The sequence below is a fragment of the Rhinopithecus roxellana genome, chromosome 17, assembly GCF_007565055.1.
Source record: "Rhinopithecus roxellana isolate Shanxi Qingling chromosome 17, ASM756505v1, whole genome shotgun sequence".
NCBI lineage: Eukaryota > Metazoa > Chordata > Mammalia > Primates > Cercopithecidae > Rhinopithecus > Rhinopithecus roxellana.
In genome coordinates, this window is record NC_044565.1 from 109,716,650 (window position 1) to 109,738,942 (window position 22,293).

General features: G+C 44.0%; 1 protein-coding gene across 2 annotated transcripts; it reads left to right on the forward strand.

The window, feature by feature from the left end:
• Nucleotides 1-7,488: 7,488 nt before the first annotated feature.
• On the forward strand, nt 7,489-19,703 carry LYG2 (lysozyme g2). Of its 2 annotated transcripts, none has more exons than XM_030921606.1 (6): nt 7,489-7,654; nt 9,545-9,617; nt 15,087-15,227; nt 16,456-16,652; nt 17,788-17,926; nt 19,467-19,703. In XM_030921606.1, the coding sequence occupies exons 2-6, from the start codon at nt 9,575-9,577 to the stop codon at nt 19,583-19,585; spliced, it is 639 nt and encodes a 212-aa protein (XP_030777466.1). In that variant the 5' UTR covers nt 7,489-7,654; nt 9,545-9,574; the 3' UTR covers nt 19,586-19,703. The 2 variants fall into 2 exon arrangements, with proteins under 2 accessions (XP_030777466.1, XP_010385073.1); XM_010386771.2 differs by having other exon boundaries at nt 9,550-9,617.
• The last annotated feature ends 2,590 nt before the right edge of the window (nt 19,704-22,293 follow it).

A 22,293-nucleotide genomic window follows, 5' to 3' on the forward strand; every position in this document is an offset into this window, starting at 1 on the left:
GACTTTGGGAGGCTGAGGCAAGAGGATCACTTGAGCCCAGGCATTTGAGATCAGCCTTGGCAACATGGTAAGATCCTGTCTCTAAAAAAAAAAAAAAAATACAAAATTTAGCAGGGAGTGGTGGCACACACCTGTGGTCCCAGCTATTCGGGAGACGAGGTAAGAGGTTCACCTGAGCCCAGAGAGGTTGAGGCTGCAGTGAATTGTGATTGCACCACTGTGCTCCAGCCTGGACAACAGAGGGAGACCCTGTCTCAAAAAAAATAAAAAAAATAAAAAAAAATAATGAGATCATGAGGCTTCGCCCTCATGAATGGAATAATACTCTTCTCTCAGGAGGGGCTTTATTTCTGCAGGATCAGCTTAGCCCCATTTGCTCTCTGTCTTGTGTATTCACCTCCACCTTCCGCCATTCCACCATGGGATGACCCTTGTCAGATGCCAGCACCATGCTCTTGGATTTCCCAGCCTCCAGAACCATGGACCAAATAAATTTTTGTTTATCATAAATTACCCAGTCTGTGGTATTCTGTTATAGCAGCAAAAATAGCAGACTAAGACACTCACCATCCCACTCACCACAGGGCTAGAATTCTAGAAGATGCCCTTGCAGTTCTCATAAAACCCTGGAGTCCGAGGCTATCTAAGGGGTAGCCCTCCACAGCAATCATCTGTGGGATCAGACGTGGCTAAAGAGTTTTTTTTTTTTTTTTTTTTTTTTTTTGAGGCGGAGTCTCGCTCTGTCGCCCGGACTGGAGTGCAGTGGCCAGATCTCAGCTCACTGCAAGCTCTGCCTCCCGGGTTTATGCCATTCTCCTGCCTCAGCCTCCCGAGTAGCTGGGACTACAGGCGCCCGCCACCTCGCCCAGCTAGTTTTTGTATTTTTAGTAGAGACGGGGTTTCACCGTGTTAGCCAGGATGGTCTCGATCTCCTGACCTCGTGATCCACCCGTCTCGGCCTCCCAAAGTGCTGGGATTACAGGCTTGAGCCACCGCGCCCGGCCAAGAGTTTTAATACAGCATGTCTTTCTGACAATTAACTTAATACAAGTTCCTTGTAGAACACTTGAAAATTACTGCAAGGTACTGATTATATCCCTTTTAATTATGTAATTTTTTTTGTAAAATTTCTTTTCCTTTTTTTCTTTCCTTTCTTTTTTCTTTTTCTTTTTCTTTCTTTTTTTTTTTTTTTTTTGGCATATGATTATCAAAAGACTAGGGCTGGGCGCGGTGACTCATGCTTGTAGTCCCAGCACTTTTAGGAGGCCAAGGCGGACGGATCACGAGGTCAGGAGATCGAGACCATCCTGGCTAACATGGTGAAACCCCCATCTCTACTAAAAATACAAAATATTAGCCAGGTGTCGTGATGGGCGCCTGTAGTCCCAACTACTCTGGAGGCTGAGGCAGGAGAACGGCGTGAACCCGGGAGGTGGAGCTTGCAGTGAGCTGAGATGGTGCCACTGCACTCCAGCCTGGGCGACAGAGAGAGACTCCGTCTCACAAGAAAAAACAAACAAAAAAAGAGACTAGGACCCAGACTATAGTATATGAAGACTTCTATTTTAAAAAATGAGAAAAAGTTAATATCTTGTGATACAAAAAATTTTTAAAGCCAAATAAAGTATGAAAAAGACAAACAACTCAGTGAAAAGTCATCAAAGAATATTAACAGGCAGTTCAGAGCAGGTGAAACTGATGCGGCCAATGAGCGTATATGAAAAGATGCCCAATCTCAGTCAGGAAACTGACTTTTCCCAGCCAATTTAAGTCTAATTATAGCAAACCTTGGTGGAGATATGGAGCGTGGGAACACTTATACCCTTTAGAAGAGGGGTAAATGTGGTACAGCTGCTTTGAAGAAGAATTTTCTAACATCTGGTATAGTTGAAGATGCAATTCAGGTTAGTTTCCATGCTTGCATATACACACACTTAAAATCGGAAACATTCGTTAATACCATTTAATAACCTGCTTAAGTAAAGAGCTTAACAGTATGAACATCCTTCTGTTGTTAAACAAGAAAATGTATTATTAAGAAGCCTCCAGCTGAGGCTTCTAATCCCTGCTTCCTCTCTTTCACTGTGAGGGCCTCTGGCCTGATAAAAGATCACCAGAACCTTTGCACACAGAGCCCAGAATCACTCACACCTGCCTGCTCCTCCAGTCTGTGAGGATATGCGATAGCCCAAGTCCCTGCGTGCCTGATTTATTCCTCCCACCATCCACCCCCTCATCCTTCTGCCCTTGATTTTGGTCAGGTTAGTAAGGAGAATGAGCTGGAGAGGTCCCCAGGGCATTCCAGTTCTCCTAGAAATCAAGACTGCAGGAGGCTGGCACGAGGGAGTGAGCAAGCACTTGGGAAAGGGCCCGCGCAAAGCAGGCTGAAGCTTGTATGCTACTGTTTGTTGCAACTGTGGGTGGAGTTAGAGGTAAGGTAAGAGAAGTAAGGTGGGAGAAAAGGATGGCCGATACACTCCACCTCCAAAACCTTCAGCTTAAATCTTCCCACTGGCCCCATGATAGCCTCTTACTTTCTTCCCTTCATTTCCCATCCACTTGCCATTACTTTAACCACTCCTTTGCCAAACTCCATCTCACCTGCCCCTGTGTCCTCCTTGCATGGCACCTGCAGAGCTGCGCCTCAGCCCTGGACAACTCCAACCCTCTGCTTTCTTCTTGTCTGTACTTAGGTTGCCATGTCAGACCCCAGCATTTCAATACCTCTGAATGAACATTTATGGGCTCCAATCTCAACTAGTCCATATGCAGACCCCACTCATCTTTTTGGCTCTTTCAGCTCTCTCTCTCCAGCTCTACAGAGTGGCTTTTGCACATGCTCTCCACGGTCTAAGTCCACATAGTTTTTTTTTTTTTGAGACGGAGTCTTGCTCTGCCACCCAGGATGGAGTGCAGTGGCCGGATCTCAGCTCACTGCAAGCTCCGCCTCCTGGGTTTACGCCATTCTCCTGCCTCAGCCTCCCGAGTAGCTGGGACTACAGGCGCCTGTCACCACGCCCGGCTAGTTTTTTGTATTTTTTAGTAGAGACGGGGTTTCACCGTGTTAGCCAGGATGGTCTCGATCTCCTGACATCGTGATCCGCCCGCCTCGGCCTCCCAAAGTGCTGGGATTACAGGCGTGAGCCACCGCGCCCGGCCGACATTTTTTTTTTCATTCCTCTTGGGTAAATGACTAGAAATAAAATTCCTGAGGCATATAGGGTGTTTACTTTGTTAGAAACTGCTAAACAGTTCTCCAAAGCAATCACACCATTTTACACTCCAACCAGCAGCGTATGAGAGTTCTGTTTTATTTCATATTCTCACCAGTGTGTGATATAGCTAGTCTTTGGTTTTAACCTTTTTAGAGAGTGTGAAATACTGTTTCATTTTGGTTTTATTTTGCATTTCCCTGATGTCTAAAGATGTTTACCAATTTTTCATGATCTTTATTGGCCATTTGTATATCTTTTCTGGAATGCTGGTCAAATATTTGACTTTGGAAGACTGGTGATGCAAACATATAAGTGGCTTCTTCAACAGGGAATGTGTTTTACCTATCATATAGTAGGTTAAAACCAAGACAAGAAAAGCACTCAGCACTTCAAGCCTGACATTGAAATATCCTGGGGTTAAGTTGAACATTTTGGTCAAATTTTATGGAAAGCCTCCCCTTCTGCCTTCTCACCAGCTGTTGGTGCCAAAGTGCCTTTGCCACATTATTCTTGGGCAGCTCCCTCATTTTATAGGTTTCAAAGCTGTGCAACAGATGCTCGGGCTGTAGCTGCTTGTGTGGCTGTTTCTGAACTTATCCTTCCTCCACTCCTACCAGGCAGGCTACAGAGTCCTGGCAATGAATAGCTCTTGCTTGTCCTGCCAAGTTTTCTTCACGGCTGAAGAGAGACTTCACCTCCTACTTCCTGTCCTATAATTCAGTTGTTAATTATTTTTCCTGAGTGCATGGATAAACAAACAAATGAATAAATCAACAAGAAGCTAAGCCATCAGGACCTGAGTGCAAACCCATTATGATAGTAACTGGCATCTCTACGAAGCACTGTAGTTTGTAACATGTTTTTACATATAAAATTTATTTTTATCTTCAAAACAAAGTCATGGGGCATTATTATCATCTCCATTTTACAGATGAGGAAAATTAAGGCTCAGGGAGGTTAAATGAGTTGCCCATGGTCATCATCCTCCTTGGCTGTTGTTCCTGAGAAGGGAGAACTGTGCCTGGGATTCACAAATAATGACATGCGGAGACAACCCAGTCTGTATTAGCACAGACTAGTGTTGGGAGGGAGGCAGGTGGGGACGCAGAGGGCGAGGGGACCAAGGGAGCCTGAGATGCTGGATTCCTTTAACTCCCAAAAGTGCTAACCTAGGGTAGCTCGGGGCACAAGGGCAGGTCTTGTCTGATATGAATTGAGAAGCCTTGCCAGGAACTCGCACCAGAATCTGCTTCCTTGGGTATACACAGTACCTCAGTTTTCATAATCATTCCTCTCCTCCTAACTAGGACAGTACTGCTTAAGCTTTTCCATTGAAGTTTTCCAATTGCTGAGGCCATTTAATCATTAGGGATAATTGGAGTCTCCACCACTGAGGCCAGGAACCCCAGATCTGTTGGACTCCCTGGAAGCTGCTAGAGAATTGCTGCACTGAAGAGTCTTAGGAGCAGGCAACTGATTTGAGCAGGGAGGAGACCAGGCCACAGAGTTTTATTTGTGTAGCACAGACATTGCTTGCATATAGATTGTGTTTTTATTCTGGGGACTGATGGAAATTATGACTGGTGCCAAGGTACCTTCAAGCCCCTCCTGGAAATATCAGTACAACTCACATGTAGCCGTTCTTGGTATCACTGGGAAGAGATGGAGATTTATTCAGTATATTTCTTCTTAATGACAAGAAATTTCTAAGATCGTTATACAATAGTACCCACACTTAACCATCCACTGGGTCAGTAGGACATTGCAGTTAAGAGTTAGGCTTTAGAGGCCGGGCGCGGTGGCTCAAGCCTGTAATCCCAGCACTTTGGGAGGCCGAGACGGGTGGATCGCGAGGTCAGGAGATCGAGACCATCCTGGCTAACACGGCGAAACCCCGTCTCTACTAAAAAATACAAAAAACTAGCCGGGCGAGTTGGCGGGTGCCTGTAGTCCCAGCTACTTGGGAGGCTGAGGCAGGAGAATGGCGTAAACCCGGGAGGCGGAGCTTTCAGTGAGCTGAGATCCGGCCACTGCACTCCAGCCTGGGCGACAGAGCGAGACTCCATCTCAAAAAAAAAAAAAAAAAAAAAAGAGTTAGGCTTTAGAGTATAACAAACTTAAGTCATTCCCCTTCCTGTTATTCTAGCAGTCATACCATACAACGTCAGTGCATATTAACTAGATTATTATTACTGGTGGAGAAAATATAAAGTGACACAAAGCCACTTTAGACTTAGTTAACTCATTACTTTGTATTTTAGAAAATAACAGCACCTACAAACACTTGACAGATAGTGGTATAAAATCTGTGAGTGGTGTCATTTATCCAGACCACAGACAATGCTTTGTATCCAGATGGACTTGGACCTGTTGCAATGATTGCTCTGCAGGGTCATTTGTCCACTGTGCTGGCACTTCTGATATAGTGGAAGAGCACAGATTTTGGAATCGTACAGTCCTAGGTTCAAATCCTGGCTCTGTCACATGCTAACTGTGCCATCTTTGACAAGTTACTTAGCTTCTCTGAGTCACAGTTTCCTCATCTCTAAAATAAGGGATAATGCCTGCCTCACAGGGGCCAGTGGAGGATTGAGTCATATAATATCCCTAGGAACCTGACAAACGTTGGGTGTTCAATTGTTCTCTCACAGTTTGAACAGAACAATCCACATCAGTTTGAAAACAATTGGTTGAGTTGCGGAAGCCTGGACATTAAGACCCTCATACCTAGAAGGACTCGTAGCCCCACTAACTGAGAGCCGAAAGATAAGTATTCTTCACATTCAGCAGTGCTTTAAATGTTTTATTAACACTTACTTCTTCCAGTGCACGTAGGGACAGCCCCAGCCTCCACCTACTCTCTACCTAACTTATCATTCTTTCTTAACTTCTTAATCTCCCTTTCTTGAACTTTCTCATTGCACTTAGCCTGGAAGCCTCAGGTAAGTGGCTCTACTCACCCTGCAGTGAAGTGGGTCATGGGCACAATGTGGCTGGTGATAGACTACGGGTTTCTAAGGCCTGCCTCAGGGCAGTTAGATTCCTGCAATATCCCTTATTCAAGAGTGGTCCTGACTGCAGTGTTGCCGGGGGTGGAGTAGACCCTCCATGCGTCACTTTCCTGAGAGTCAGGCAGGAATCATCCATTGGCTTGGAACAACCCTGCCACTCTTCCAGGGATGGAAGGCTAGAGGCCGTGCCAGGGACGTCTGTTCTACAAGCAGGAAGGCAGGCAGGGCAGAAGTGAATGCCAGTGGGCTGTGCAGACCTCAGCTTGGAAGGGCATGTTCTCCTGGGAGTGCAGGTTGTTTTATTGCCAGGGAGCTGGGAAGTTGCCTGTGGCTTTGTCTTCCTGTTTCCCGTACAGCTGCCTTGTACCTTTCTTCACTCGGTGGATGTGGGGGAGGACTGTGTGCAGTCTGAGAAACTGGTCACGCTTGTGGAAGGACCCAGACCAGACTTCCTCCCCTCCGCGCAATGTGCTTTGCCTGTTTCAAGAACCTCCCTTCCATTTCCTGTTCGTGGGGCTGCACAATGAGTTTCCTGTCTTCCTTTGGACATAAGCCTGAAGAAAGATACTCTCTTCTTGAAGAAGTTTTCATCCCTGGCTGTATCCTTTTTTCCCATATCCTTAGCAAGGATGGACAAATGAGCAGCCACATTGCTACTCCCTGGTTTTGCACTCTCCCAGAGTGGGTGACCATACTTGCACCTGTTTGTCAGAAGTGGGATTGGAGTAAGGAGCCAAGTTCACCTATGATGATCATGTGGCATAGTGGCTTGAGATCATGTGACATATTGGTATGGGGATCATGTGACATCGGAATGGGGAACAAAGAGCAGGAGACTCAGCATTTCAGGTAAATAACCAATCCCAGAATAAAAATTGCTAGTATTTCCTGTTTTCTTATTTAAAGCGAATTGTCTGTTTCTTATTTGCAAATTTAGAAGCTGTTTGGCACAATTTTAGCTATCTAGAAACAATCTATCAAAATATGCCTCCTGAGCAACCTGGGGGTTCATTAATTAATTAATAGTGGTTAATCAACCCTTTGAAATCCTCTTATTAATGGGGTCACCTAAGTCCTAAGTACTATTATAACCAGGCCTAATGAGGTCAATGGTTTAAAGAGAGGGTTTTAAACCATATATAAAGCTCCTCTAATGATCGCTGGTACAGGAAGAAGGTAAGAAAAGCCCGGTGAGTCTTCACGCTGGTGTTTAAAAGTTTCCTCCCCAGCAGTAGAGCCACACTGATGTCTACTCGGTTGAAGCCAGGTGCGCAGTGATCTACTGACTAATGGATTCTCCAATTGTTAAACCTATGTTACAGGACAAAGGCCACCACTTTGGAAAAGCTTGAAGTGCGGTTTACTGCTGAGTACAGAAGACATCTGAAAACAGAGGGAGGAGATTTTCTCTGTAAGGTTGCAAACAAGGTTAGTGCTGGCCTTCTTATATCTTGTAAAACTTATAAGCTACCATTTGAATGAAACCAAGAATAGAGCTGATTGAGGAAGAAATGGAGCAGAGGAAACCTCTTCTAAGTCATGTTCTTTGATGCTCCTGTTGGTATTTTGTTTTATTTTGTTTTCCCTACAGAGACCCTAGTGTAAGAATAGAAACACCCAGGCATGGTGGTGCGCATATGTGGCCCCAGCTACTCGGGAGGCTGAGGTGGGAGGATTGCCTGAGCCCAGGAGTTTGAGGCCATAGTGAGCTATGATTATGCCACTGCCCTTCAGCCTGGGTGACAGAGCAAGATCCCATTTCTTTTTTTTTTTTTTTGAGACGGAGTCTGGCTCTGTCACCCAGGCTGGAGTGCAGTGGCCAGATCTCAGCTCACTGCAAGCTCCGCCTCCCGGGTTTACGCCATTCTCTTGCCTCAGCCTCCCGAGTAGCTGGGACTACAGGTGCCCGCCACCTTGCCCGGCTAGTTTTTTGTATTTTTTTAGTAGAGACGGGGTTTCACCGTGTTAGCCAGGATGGTTTCGATCTCCTGACCTCGTGATCCACCCGTCTCGGCCTCCCAAAGTGCTGGGATTACAGGCTTGAGCCACCGCGCCCGGCCTTTTTTTTTTTTTTTTTTTTTTTTTTGCCTTAAATATTTTATTTGGAATTGACACACAAATGCATACTAATTTGCCAGTTCTCAAAGGCAGAGCTGTATCAGGAACTCTTAGCTGTGAGAAACAAGTCATTTTTTGTTTTTTTTTGAGACAGTTTTGCTCTTGTTGCCCAGGTTGGAGTGCAACCTCCACCTTCTGGGTTCGAGTGATTCTCTTGCTTCACCCCCAGGAGTAGCTGGGATTACAGGCGTGTGCAACTACGCCCGGCTAATTTTGTATTTTTAGTAGAGACGGGGTGCCTCCATGTTGGTCAGGCTGGTCTTGAACTCCTGACCTCAAGTGATCTGCCCGCCTCGGCCTCCCGAAGCGCTACGATGACAGTCGTGAGCCACTGTGCCCAGCCAAAAGCCATGTTTTAGAGTGGCATAATCACACTGGGGCTTATTCTTCCCCCACTCCCATGAACAAAAGCCCACAGTTATGCAGCTGCTGCCCTTGGCTCGCTGGCTTAGGGTCGTCAGGGGTAGCAAGATCCCATTTCTAAACAAACAAATGAAAAACCAAAACTGATCCTTGAAGGCAGGGGTAGGGCGAATAACTAGAATGAAAGGGCCGGGCGCGGTGGCTCAAGCCTGTAATCCCAGCACTTTGGGAGGCTGAGGTGGGTGGATCACGAGGTCAGGAGATCGAGACCATCCTGGCTAACACGGTGAAACCCCATCTCTACTAAAAATACAAAAAAAATTAGCCGGGTGTGGTGGCGGGTGCCTGTAGTCCCAGCTATTTGGGAGGCTGAGGCAGGAGAATGGCGTGAACCCGGGAGGCAGAGCTTGCAGTGAGCTGAGATCCAGCTGCTGCACTTCAGCCTGGGCGACAGAGAGAGACTCTGCCTCAAAAAAACAAACAAACAAACAAAAAACAATGAAAGGATCAGCTTTTTTTTTCTTTTCTTTTTAAAGAAAGGGAACAAAATTGTGGGGTTACCAAGCTTAGAGATGGGATGGGAGTGTATATCTGGTTACATACGTAAGATATGCATGGCCCATGTCAATATGAAATTGGATTGAAGTGAGTTGGGAGTTTATGCTTAGGAAAGAGAGTGTGCTAACAAACCATGTATGAGCCTGTGAGAATACTATCTTGAAACTGGGAAATGAATAGTGGATTGGAAACAACTCTGAACTTTTAAAAATAACAATGCAAATTTTTCTTTAGGAAATTTTCAAGTTTTAAAATTAACCAGTTTCTATTTCAAATCAGAGCAGGTCCTGGAAGATCAGATTCCCCGCCATGTTATCCTCTGTGGTGTTTTGGGCACTAATTGCCCTCATTGGTAAGTCACTGGCTGAGATTTAGCATTGTTCACCGGGTGTCCACAGAAACCTCCAGCACAATAATGAATCAGAAAGAACAATGATTACCTGCAATGGAAGAGTGAGCTTTCATTCTGACCAGCTTGGCCATTAATCAACTATTATTTCTATAATTAACAGTGTGTTCTGCTTGCTAAGCAGGTGAAAAACAGGATCTATGGGAATTTCAAATAATCTAATATTTATTGATCTGCTTACTTCCTGTCTGACAATGCACCTATCAGACTGGATATCTTACTGAGAGGTATATGGAACAGTGTCTTGGAAGCAAAACACATAAAGAGAAAATTATCAATGCCAAGCAGTGGATGAGAGTTCAATGTGTGTTGGTGGGAAAAAAGCACTAGTCTGAGAAAGGTTTGGGAGGAAGAGCTCACATCCAACTAGAATGCTCAGATGTGAAAGGCTTTTGTGGGGGATGTGTCAATTGAAGAATGCTTGATGATTTAATAAGAAAAGGGAAGAGCCTGCTGGATGGGAAGAATGATTTCAGTAAAAGAGGAGAGGCAGAAATGAATGAAAAGTCTTTGGGTCGGTGTGGCCTGGACAGAAGAGGGGATTTCTCAGGGGAAGGCTGGAAAGATAGGTTGGTGAGTTGGTGAGAGATCTTGAACAAGAGAATGTTAAAACTTTGACCTAAGCAAAATGACAAGCCATTATGAACAATGTTCAAGTTGTCTTTAGTTATAGAATGGTGACTGAAAAGAAAGTGTTTCTAAAATGTTTAATTCTAAATTTGGAAAGACAAGGCTACCCAAAAGTAATTACCAGTCACTTATGGTCAAAAGCAGGGCAACCTAGTTTTAAATTTTTACTCCTTTTTAAATTGCCAGGTGAGAGCAGAGTTAAATAGCCAGCAAATTAATTATGAGCTACCATATTAGCTGTGTATAGCTGAAAGGTTACTCTTAATTTAAAAAGGGCTTGTGTGTTTGTAATGCCTACACAAGCAGTGTAGGGTCCATGGTCATATTCCAGTTCCCTTAAAGCAGTGGTTCATAAACTTTATGTGTAAGAGTCAACTGGGAATGCTGGGCAAAGTGCAGCTTCTTTAGCCTTATACTGCAAGATTCTGGTTCAGTAGATCTGGTGTGAAGAGCCCAGTGATAAGCATTTTTGTTTGTTTGTTTGTTTGTTTGTTTTGAGACAGAGTCTCACTCTGCCGCCCAGGCTGGAGTGCAGTGGCGCGATCTCAGCTCACTGCAAGCTTCGCCTCCCAGGTTCACACCATTCTCCTGCCTCAGCCTCCTGAGTAGCTGGGACTGCAGGTGCCCGCCACCACGCCCAGCTATTTTTTTTGTATTTTAGTAGAGAGGGGGTTTCACTAGGTTAGCCAGGATGGTCTTGATCTCCTGACCTCGTGATCTGCCCGCCTCAGCTTCCCAAAGTGCTGGGATTACAGGAGTGAGCCACTGCGCCCGGCCCAGTAATAAGGATTTTTAATAAGCATGTGTGGTAACTTTGATGCCTGTGGTCTGTGGGCCACACAGTGAGCCTGGCAAAGACTGCCTCCCAGTGAAAGGACATTGAACCTGTCAATATAGGGACATTTGATCCAGATAATTTAAACAATCCCTTTCTGTATCATTCCTTCATCCATCCAACTATCCATTCTTCTATTCAGCAAATATTTATTAAATGTCCACTTTGTGCCAAGCATTGTTCCAGGTGCTGAGGAGGATATAGCAGAGAAAAACATTTAGTATCTGACCTAATGAAATTTATCTTCTAGTGAGAGGAACGAACAGAGAGAGAGTGAGAGGAAAAAAGGAAGAGAGAGGGAAAGAGTGAGAGGAAAGAAGGGAGATAAAAACATTTCACCTGTAAAAATTTTTGATGTGTCTCTAACATATAAGGACCCGCTCTAGCACAAAAAGATGTTCCTGGTTCATCTTGAACATTGTCTGCCCCAGGCTAGCAATCAGCCATTATTCTGAGGAGCGCTGGTTCCTCTTAGCAGGAAATGGTATTTAGAGACCACAGTGTGGGAGGTAAAAGTGCTCCATTGCTATGGAGTTGTCGTTTATTTCAGGTGTTCTCAGTGGCAAGAACTAGAAAATATATATTTTTAAAAGAAAAACAATTATGTATTCAGATATTTCACATTTATATTTAAGAATGCAAGCATTTTACATCAGTTTTATATTTGTACCTCTGCTATCTTACACTAAAAATCCTAGTTCTAATGACATTAGTATTATTACTTATTTACATACAGTAGTGTCAAAATAACTATGACAGTATTACCAACCAATAATGACACAGTAAATACAATTTAAGATTTTCTTGTGATTATTTATGTTCATAGGATGTATTCCTATGTAGTGGTATACACTTATATGGATATATTTTAAAGTCACTTGAGATAATTCTCCTCTGTGTGTTTATTAATCTTTCAATTTGTTATAGAGTTATGTTCATTTGTTTTTCTTTTTTATGATTCCTTTTTTCCCTATTTGATTTAATTTTAAAATTTATGATAACATTTACATGGTTCCAAAATAAAAATTTTTTAAAAGATACAGTTAGTCTATCCTCTATCCCTGTTCCCTTTACCTTCCTCTTACCCTCTCCATAACTAACAATTTTTACCAGTTTTTCATTCATCCTTGTATTGTTTCTTTTGAAAATATGAGCAAATCACACAAAATACACAATTGTATTTTCTCCCCTTTCTTACACAAAGAGTACAATTCTATAAATACTATTTTGTCCCTGGAATTTTACAGGAGTATATACAGGTCTTACTCTTTCCTTTTGCAATTGCATAGTACTCCACTGTGGACGTAGCATCACTTACTCAACCAGTCCCTACATTAATGACATTTGTGTTGTTTGCAGTCCTTTGCTGTTATAAACAGTGCTGGGATGAACAGCCTATTGTAAAACTGTGTTCCACAGCAATGTGTGAGACAGCCTATTTCCTCACAACCTCTCCCACAGAGCACATTATCAAACCTTTGGGCTCTTGCCAACTAAAGAGTTGGAAAATGCTGTCATAATGATGTTTTAATGTGGCCTTTCTCTTCTTCTGAGTGTGGTTTAACATCTTTTATATGTTTAAGGACCATTTTCTTTTTTTGTCTATAAACTGTCTATATATTCTGCTGATAAGGTGATATTTGGACAGAGACCTGAAGACACGATCGTGTAGATATCTGGAGGAATAGCACTCTAGACAAAACGAACCACAAACATAAAGGCTTTGAGGCAGAAACCTGCCTGGCGTGTTGAAGGATAAGCACAAGGAAGAGTGTGGCTGGAGGAGAGTGAGCAAAGGGAAGGAGAAGTAGGAACAGGAGCAGAGGGCCGGATCTAGTAGGTCTTGGAGGCTGCAGGATGGACTTGGCTATTCCCCTAAAGGAGGAGAAAGCCACTGGAAGGTTAAGAGAGAAGACTGATAGCAGCCCATGCATATTCCCACAGGGCCACTCTGTCTGCTAGGTAGAGGATCGGCTGCAAGAGTGAATCAGGGAGGTCAGTTAGGAGGCTGTTAGGAAAGTCCAGACGAGCAATGATGCTGGTTGGGACCATGGCAGTAGCAGAGGTGGGAGGAGTGGTTAGATTCTTTTTTTTTTTTTTTTTTTTTTTGAGACAGAGTTTCGCTCTTTTTGCCCAGGCTAGAGTGCAATGGCGTGATCTCGGCTCACTGCATCCTCCTCCTTCTGGATTCAAGTGATTCTCCTGCCTCAGCCTCCCAAGTAGCTGGGATTACAGGCATGCGCCACCACGCCTGGCTAATTTTGTATTTTTAGTAGAGATGAGGTTTCTCCATGTTGGTCAGACTGGTCTTGAACTCCCAACCTCAGGTGATCCTCCTGCCTTGGCCTCCCAAAGTGCTGGGATTACAGGTGTGAGCCACCACGCCCAGCCAGATTCTATTTTTTTACATCAAACATTTAACAAATACTTTTTTTTTTTTTTAGATTTGAGACAGGGTCTTGCTCTGTTGCCCAGGCTGGAGTGCAGTGGCACCATCAAAGCTCACTGCAGCCTTGACCTCCCGGGTTCAATCAATCTTCCTGTCTTAGTCTCCCACGCAGCTGGGACTACTGGCGTGTGCCACTACACCAGGCTAAGTTTTGTATTTTTGTAGAAACGAGTTTTGCCATGTTGCATAGGTTGGTCTCGAACTCCCAGGCTCAAGCAATCCTCCTGCCTTAGCCTCTCAAAGTGCTGGGATTCTAGGCATGAGCCACCACATCCAGCCCAAAGTACTGTCTTATAACAAATATTTGGACTCTTAAGGTACAAATTAACAGCCCTTGAAACAGTTAGAACAAACTTTTCAGCATTACAGAAAATAACCTTGTATCTCCTTTAGCAAAAGCTCTGCCTCTCCTTTAACAGGTAGACTTGGACAGAAACTCACTTTTTAATGACAGAACAAAAAAACAAGTATAGATTTGACTTAAATCATTTTGGTAAATTCAATTTTTACTTCTAATTTTATTAAACAGACATACATAGGTACTCACCTTCCCGGTAAATGATATAAAATAAGAATATATTTAAATTGTTATGGTACCCTTCTTTCTTATCTTTCTAAACAAAGGCAAATGGTTAATCCAGATGTTAACATTCCCAGAAGCATTTGTGTCAGAAATGTTTTAAAATTCCTCTCAAAACGATAGACGCTGGGGACTCTACAAGAAGGGAGGGAGGGAGGGAGGCAAGGGTTGAAAACTACACATCAGGTACTGTGTTCACTATTTGGGTGAAGGATCAATATTTGCCAATCTTCAGCATCACACAATATGCCCATGTAACAAACCTGCACATGTACCTGCTGAATCTTAAAAAACAAAACAAAAGCTCTCAAGTTTCCTGCTTAAAAACCTTCTGTCAGTTTTAATTCTGACATACAGTATGGTATGACTACAGTGCTTGTAATCCTTTGGGAGGCCAAGGAGAGAGGATCGCTTGAGCCCAGGAGTTTGAGACTAGCTTGGGCAACATAGCAAAACCCCATCTCTACAAAAAGATAAAATAAGCCAGGCCTGGTGATGTGCGCCTGTGGTTCCAGCTACTCAGGAGGCTGGGGTGGGAGAGTCGTTTGAGCCCAGGTGTTGGTGCCTATAGCGAGCTATGATCATGTCACTGCACTCCAGCCTGGACAACAGAGCAGGACCTTGTCTCTAAAAAACAAAGGAAAAAAAAGACTGCATATGTATTTAGGATCTATAAGAGATGAATTTCATAATATTTTGCATAGTGTTTTTGGATTAAATGCTGTGTTAATACAAAACAAAATAAAAGGTCGGAGCAGAGTGGGCACGGGGATCTTCTGTCTGATGAACAAATAATGGCAACAGGAGAGTTGGGGAGTTCTGTCTGTGGCCTTCCGCCTTTGGTTTAGTGATGTTTATTGCAGCAACCCAAGCAATATCTTCTCACAGGATTCATGTGAGTTATGCTTCCGCCTCTAGGCACTTCCAGGGGCTCGTACCCCTTCACCCATTCAATGAACCCTCAGCTACATCCGCGTCTGTACCACGGCTGCTACGGGGACATCATGACCATGAAGACCTCTGGGGCCACTTGTGATGCAAACAATGTGATGAACTGCGGTAAGTGAAAGGCAGAGCAAACGTCTGGCTTTTCCCCTTTCATCGTTTTCAGATTATTTCTTAGGAAGTCATTTAATTTTGAAAAGGTATAATCATCATTATGACAATAGTACCAAAATAAAAAATGAGCAAAAAACACAATCCTGACCAATCTAACAACCCGCTTCTTTTCATTTTCCACCCTCATTCTTTCCAAACCTTGTCCAGCTGTGTTTGTTTCCATGTATTGAAACTATTGCTTGAATAAATATTAGAATTTGGCTTTGTTTTTTGGGTGGTGCTGCTGTGTTTGCTTCATGTTACACATGAGCATTTGAAGCAATACTGTTCCAAAGTCGTCTTCATCATGTTATCCCGGTTTTAGGGTGTCTGAGCTGGCAGCAACCACAAGGTCACATCGGACCCCAACCCCTCAGTTTACAAATCAGAGCCCAGAGACTCAGCAAGGAGGGGTTACTTCCCAATAGCAAAGAACCAGCTAGTGGCAGAGCCAGGCTGAAACATACATTGGCTGACTCCTAGTCCAAGAGGCTTCCCAGTGCACCAGTGTGGCAGAATTTTTTGTGTGTGTGACAGAGTCTTACTTTGTCGCCCAGGCTGGAGTGCGATGGCATAATCTCGGCTCACTACAACCTCCGCCTCCCAGGTTCAAGCGATTCTCCTGCCTCAGCCTCCTGAGTAGCTGGGGTTACAGGTGCCTGCCACCATGTCCGGCTCATTTTTGTATTTTTAGTAGAGACATGGTTTCACCATGTTGGCTGGGCTGGTCTTGAACTCCTGACCTCAAGTGATCTGTCCACCTCGGCCTCCCGAAGTGCTGGGATTACAGGCATGAACAATTTGAAGGAGAAAAAACAGCAGAAGTGGCACCTGTTAGGGATTGTGGACCTGTCTGTTTCTGCAGTTAGAGATCAAAAGGATGTCTTAGAATGGCTGTCCCAAGCCATTAGCAGTGATCAGAGGCTGTGGCTAACTTAGCAAATTTTAAAAAATGGTTTTCTGCTGAAGTAGAAGAAACAGTTTCTTTTCTTTTTTTTAACTTTAAATTCTTTCTTTCTTTCGTTTTTTTTTTTTTTTTTGAGTTGGGCTCTCACTATGATGCCCAGGCTGGTTTCGAACTCCTCCTGGGTTCAAGCGATCCTCCTGTTTTAGCCTCCTGAGTAGCAGGGACTGACTTCAGGCACACACTACCATGCCCAGAAAAACAGTTTCTTTTCTATTGATGTAGGGATCCGTGGTTCTGAAATGTTTGCTGAGATGGATCTGAGGGCCATAAAACCTTACCAGACTCTGATCAAAGAAGTCGGGCAGAGACATTGCGTGGACCCTGCTGTCATTGCAGCCATCATCTCCCGGGAAAGTCATGGCGGATCTGTCCTGCAAGATGGCTGGGACCACAGGGGGCTTAAATTTGGCTTGATGCAGGTATTTAGCTAGAAACTTTCTATCAGCCCCACTTCATCCCTCCTCACAGAAGCTCAGCCTCAACTAGAAATCCATTTGCAGTGCTTCCAAACCCCCAAATACCGTGGCATCTGGCTACAGGTACTTCAGCATAATTTTTTTCTTTTCTTTTTTTTTGGGGATGGAGTTTCACTCTTGTTGCCCAGGCTGGAGTGCAATGGCATGATCTCGGCTCACTGCAACCTCCACTCCCGGGTTCAAGTGATTCTCCTGCCTCAGCCTCCTGAGTAGCTGGGATTACAGGCACACGCCACCATGCCTAGCTAATTTTTTGTATTTTTAGTAGAGACGGGATTTCACCTTGTTGGCCAGGCTGGTCTTGAACTCCTGACCTCAGGTGATCCGCCCACCTCAGTCTCCCAAAGTGCTGGGATTACAAGTGTGAGCCACTGCGCCCAGCCACTCCAGCATAATTTGATCTGGGATTCCTGTAACACATCTTTTTGTGTCATTCAAGGCTTATTCATTACTAGATATCCTTTAAAAAGTATTTTAAGAGTTTCATAACTACAATTTTGTGATAAATAATATGTAATACACTAAAACTGAGAAAATCTTATAAAAAGCACTATTATTACAGATGTCCTCTTGGGGTTTGTGAAGCAGTACATTTCATCCATGTGGATCAAAACATGGTATAATTGAGCTCTACTTGAAACAACTTGTTCCTTTGGGTAAAATGGAGGAAGGGGATCCAAATTATCTGGATATTTGCTTCCAGGCTCTATTTTAAATTGTCCGCAGAAATACAGACTTCTGGCCTTCCCAGTTAGAAACAAATTTTTGACTGAATTAGCTAGATAATTATTTCTTACTATAAATGTGTAGACTTTAGGTGTTATTTGTTTCAAAACAACTTTAACATTTTTTTTTTTTTGTATATTAGAATGTTTAGCTAAAACTATGCCATGTCCATTTCTCCAAAACCTTACTTTGTTTCTCTGACTCTCATCTCTATGAAAGAAAGAACAATAGAATTGACTCTTTGGGGATAAAGGCCGGTATCTACGACTTGAATACCAGGAGAGGAAATTAGGAATGGCAGAAAAATGTGTTACCTCATCCAGATGCTGACTTTATTATCTGAATTTTCTAGCTTGATAAACAAACATACCACCCTGTTGGTGCCTGGGACAGCAAAGAACATCTTTCACAGGCCACTGAGATTCTAACAGAGAGATTTAAGGCAATCCAGAAAAAATTCCCCACGTGGAGTGCTGCTCAGCACCTCAGAGGTAGGCTGTATTCTGAGCACTTTGTTTAGATAAGCAATGAATAAGACCACTCAAGGCTAGTGTGACCCGAGAGTCCTTGGGAGCATTTCCATGGGGTCAGCAGTGGCCCTGGGAGGAGCTGTCTAGAGGCTGCATTCGCATTCTCTGAACCACAGAGTTACTTTGAGTGGTCCTCCATCCTCAACCTCCATTTCCCCTTCTGCAGAACATTGGGGTGCTTATTCATTGCTTATTGAGCTATTGAGTGATACCTTGAAACATAGTGACACGTGTTTCTACAAAAAAAAAAAGAAAAAGTAGCTGGGCATGGTGACACACTCCAGTCCCAGTACTCAGGAGGCTGAGCCAGGAGGATTGCTTGTGCCTGGGAGGTTGAGGCTGCAGGGAGCATTGACTACATCACTGCACTCCAGCCTGAGAGACAGAGTGAGACCCCATCTCTCAAAAAAAAAAAAAAAAAAAAAAAAAAAAAAATACACACACACACACACACACATATACACACACACACACACACACACATATATGTATATGTTTGCATACCTCTCATAGGTTTTTTCCTGTTATAAGAAACTGTTAACAACTTTCCAAATTGTCTGAACAATTTTACTCTGTGAGTATTCTCAGGACTTCAGGTGCTACGTATCCAAGTGGAAATCGCTGCTTGGCTGATCACAGACCCCCTCAAATTCAGCATCTCCCAGATGGAATTAACTCACTAACCTCCCACTATACATTTGCTCTTTCTTCTGCATTTTATGTGTCTTGGAGGCACCATAACACAGCCAGTCATCGCAGCCTGAAAACCAGATTGCTTTCTGAGGCTCTCTGGTTCCTTCTCTCTTCACACCCAACCACATCAATTCCTGTTAGGTTTACCCCCTATCTGCCCATGTTATGTTCTCCACACTCTAATGGCCTTAATCAGAACAGATTCTAGTCTCGACTTCAAGGTCCTTGAAGGCAGGGATCATGACCAGGCATCTTTTTCTCTGGATATCAGAGCAGAGCGCAATTATGTTAAACACATACATAACTACTAAAGATAAAATTCTAGGGTAAAATAGCATACACACGCATATGTACACGTACCCAAAGAAATAAGTGTGTCTTGGGTACCTTGTAGTTAGTGAGGGATCTCTCCTGGCACATAGTAGGTGCTTGAAAACACTTCCTGAATGAATAAATGAGTGAGTGAATAGATGAGTGATTTATTGTATAAATGAGAGAATGTTACAAGCATTTTCAGCAGAGGATGTACTGGGGGTCTAGTTCTGCCAGGCCTGGATTACATAAAAAAGCAAATCTGATTTTTGCAACAAGAAAAACCAAAGACTTTGGAAAAAGAGAAAGAAAGCAATCTGGAATTTTCCCAGTGATTCTTGGGGTAGCGTGTCCTTTCAGAAAGGGAGAGAGAGGGAGGAGGATTTGGGACTGCCTGCTTTGGAAGATTTGCCTGGAGAGCTAACATCTTGGCAATGCTCATTGCTTATTTCTACTGAAAGTTAATATTTGAGCCTAACTCTGTGTTTCATTTCAGGTGGTCTCTCAGCTTTTAAGTCAGGAATTGAAGCGATTGCCACCCTGGAGGACATAAACAATGACTTCGTCAACGATATCATTGCCCGAGCTAAGTTCTATAAAAGACAAAGCTTCTAGGCAAAGTTCTGTGGGTGGGCCAGGCTGGCAGAGTGCTCAGATGGCCGCCTTTGAGAGTTTTACGTGAATGTGCTGTATTCAACACTGGCAAAGAAATCATTAAAATCATGAAAGAAAATTCATTTTCCAATTTTCTGAATGAAAATAAGAATTGAAAAAAGGAAAGAAAAATAAAAGAAATCCATCCAGTTCACAATATGCTTCCCAGGAAACGGATATATATAATTACTTTGTAGTAAATGTGAGTATCATGGCAAGTGGCCCCTACGTATTCCAGCCAGGCTTCATTTTAGCCCGTGATTCCAATGCCCACCTACTCCCTGTCTACCAGAATTGATAACAAGTTAAGTAAGCCTCACCCGAGCCTTTGTCCTTTCCCCAGTATCTGCCCAACCCACTTGGGCTTTGCTTAGGAGAAGTTCCTGACTTGTAGGCCAGCCAACCCATGGGACAAGGAGGAAACAGGGATGGAATTCTAGCTGCATAGGAAACTGAGAGCCAACTGAGTTCGTGAAGCTGTCATTCAAGCTACATACACCAAGTCCTTCAAACCCACAGCAACCTCCTGTGTTTCCTTTTGTTTGTGAAGATCCAGGGACTGGCTTTTCTTATTTTTAGGAGTTGCTGCCACACACTTTCTTTCACGGGGTCCACCCCTCACAAAACATGGCTGAAGATAGGCATGTAGGACCCAAATCAATCATGGTTCTTTGGTTGCAAGCAAAAGTAACCACTTATAGAAATTTTAAGCAATACGGCCGGGCGCGGTGGCTCAAGCCTGTAATCCCAGCACTTTGGGAGGCCGAGACGGGCGGATCACGAGGTCAGGAGATCGAGACCATCCTGGCTAACACGGTGAAACCCCGTCTCTACTAAAAAACTACAAAAAACTAGCCGGGCGACGTGGCGGCGCCTGTAGTCCCAGCTACTCGGGAGGCTGAGACAGGAGAATGGCGTGAACCCGGGAGGCGGAGCTTGCAGTGAGCTGAGAGCCAGCCACAGCACTCCAGCCTGGGTGACAGAGCGAGACTCCGTCTCAAAAAAAAAAAAAAAAAAAAAAAAAAAAAAAGAAATTTTAAGCAATACAAGGAAATTACTGGAAGGCTAACAGAACCAACTGAGAAGGTCAAGGAGATGAAGAGACACCAGGCAACTCTGGTGTCTGGGTAGCAGGAATGGGTTAACCATACTTTACAGCATCCCCAGTAAGTGAATGAATTAGCACCTCACCAATCTCCTCACACATGTACTCCAAACACCTTTTCTGATTACGTCATCATTCTGCGTCACTTTCCTAGTGCCAGGAGAGGCTCGGAGCTATTTATCTTGGTCACATATACACCTACCCCTTGGCTATTTTGCTACCTTGGTCTTGCTCACACTACCCACAACGGAGAAGAGACAACTCTCTGGAAGGAAACTGTGTGCTGTTTGTGGCCTTAACTTCCATAGTCGGGAGAGGACACAAGTGATAACATGTTGGAGTGTAAAGTGGACTCGTGATGATGTGGCCCTGCTGGGCCTTTAACTCCCTTTGGAGATGTTCAATGAATGTTTCAGTCCGTCACTTCTGTTTCTGAGAAGGAATCAAAATCAGACTTACCTGCCTCAGAGCCCCCTTGGAGAAAGCCGAGTAAATCCTTCTTTGCCCGCTGACCTCTCAACCCAGCCTGAAGATTTGACCCAGGCAGAACCAGGAATCCTTGTTTCACCGGGCAGACCAATGGTCAGTTTGTGTGGCGGCCCCTCAGCAGGTAGGCCGGCAGCTTGTATGGCTGGTTGAGGCCCGTGCTGTACCAGGTGTTAAATATTTGTATTATCCTCCCTGCGTGTGGGCCATCCAGGATGCCCTTCAGATGTTCACTTTGCTCGGGAATGACTTATTTTGGGCTTTCCCTCGTATGCATCAATTTCATCTAATCACTAGCCCCTTCAATGTCACTACTGAAACAATAAAGTACATCTAGATGAAATCGCTTTCAGGTAATTTGAAAAACAAGAAATAGTACGCTCGCGTGTTCCCCGAATGTATTCCCCCAGTGTTCTCTTTATGACTAGGAAGCCGAGAGATGTCCTGTGGGAGACCTCACATTCAAGTCGTCTTAGTTTGATTCCCCAGAAGCAGAACTTGAGGCAAGGATTCCAGTGTGGGTAGTTTATTTTGGAACGCTGGTATGAGGTGGCTGGATGATACAGGGACAGTAGGACAGCCAATAAAACGTGTCATCAAGCCAGCTACCACAGTGGGTACTTGAGCTCAACCTTGCAGGATTACTGCTAGGAACGGTGCAAAACCCACATCACAGAATTATTCTGCCCGAGGTACAAGGAGCTGGGGCATTTATACATCCACTCTTGAGAGCGGTTGGTTGAGGGATCTGCCCGTAGGGCTTTGGGGGGTATCAATTCTTTGCTACTCTGGTTTGCCTTGCAAATAAGCAACATATATTTCTAAGGAAAAGGGGCTGCAGGCACAGAGGTACAAATACCGGTAGTTGGAAATCAGCTGAAAATTCTAAAAGGCCACGGATATGGGAGGGTGCTAACAGCATCGGCTTCACCAGGATTAGGTACATCTGGAGGTTGGGAATATCCTTCAAACATTGCTTGTTTTCATCTGTGACTTAACAACATGGTAAGAACAATCTGGAAATAACACACAAACTTCATTATACCTCATGATTTTCATGCCAAGCTTCTCCACAACC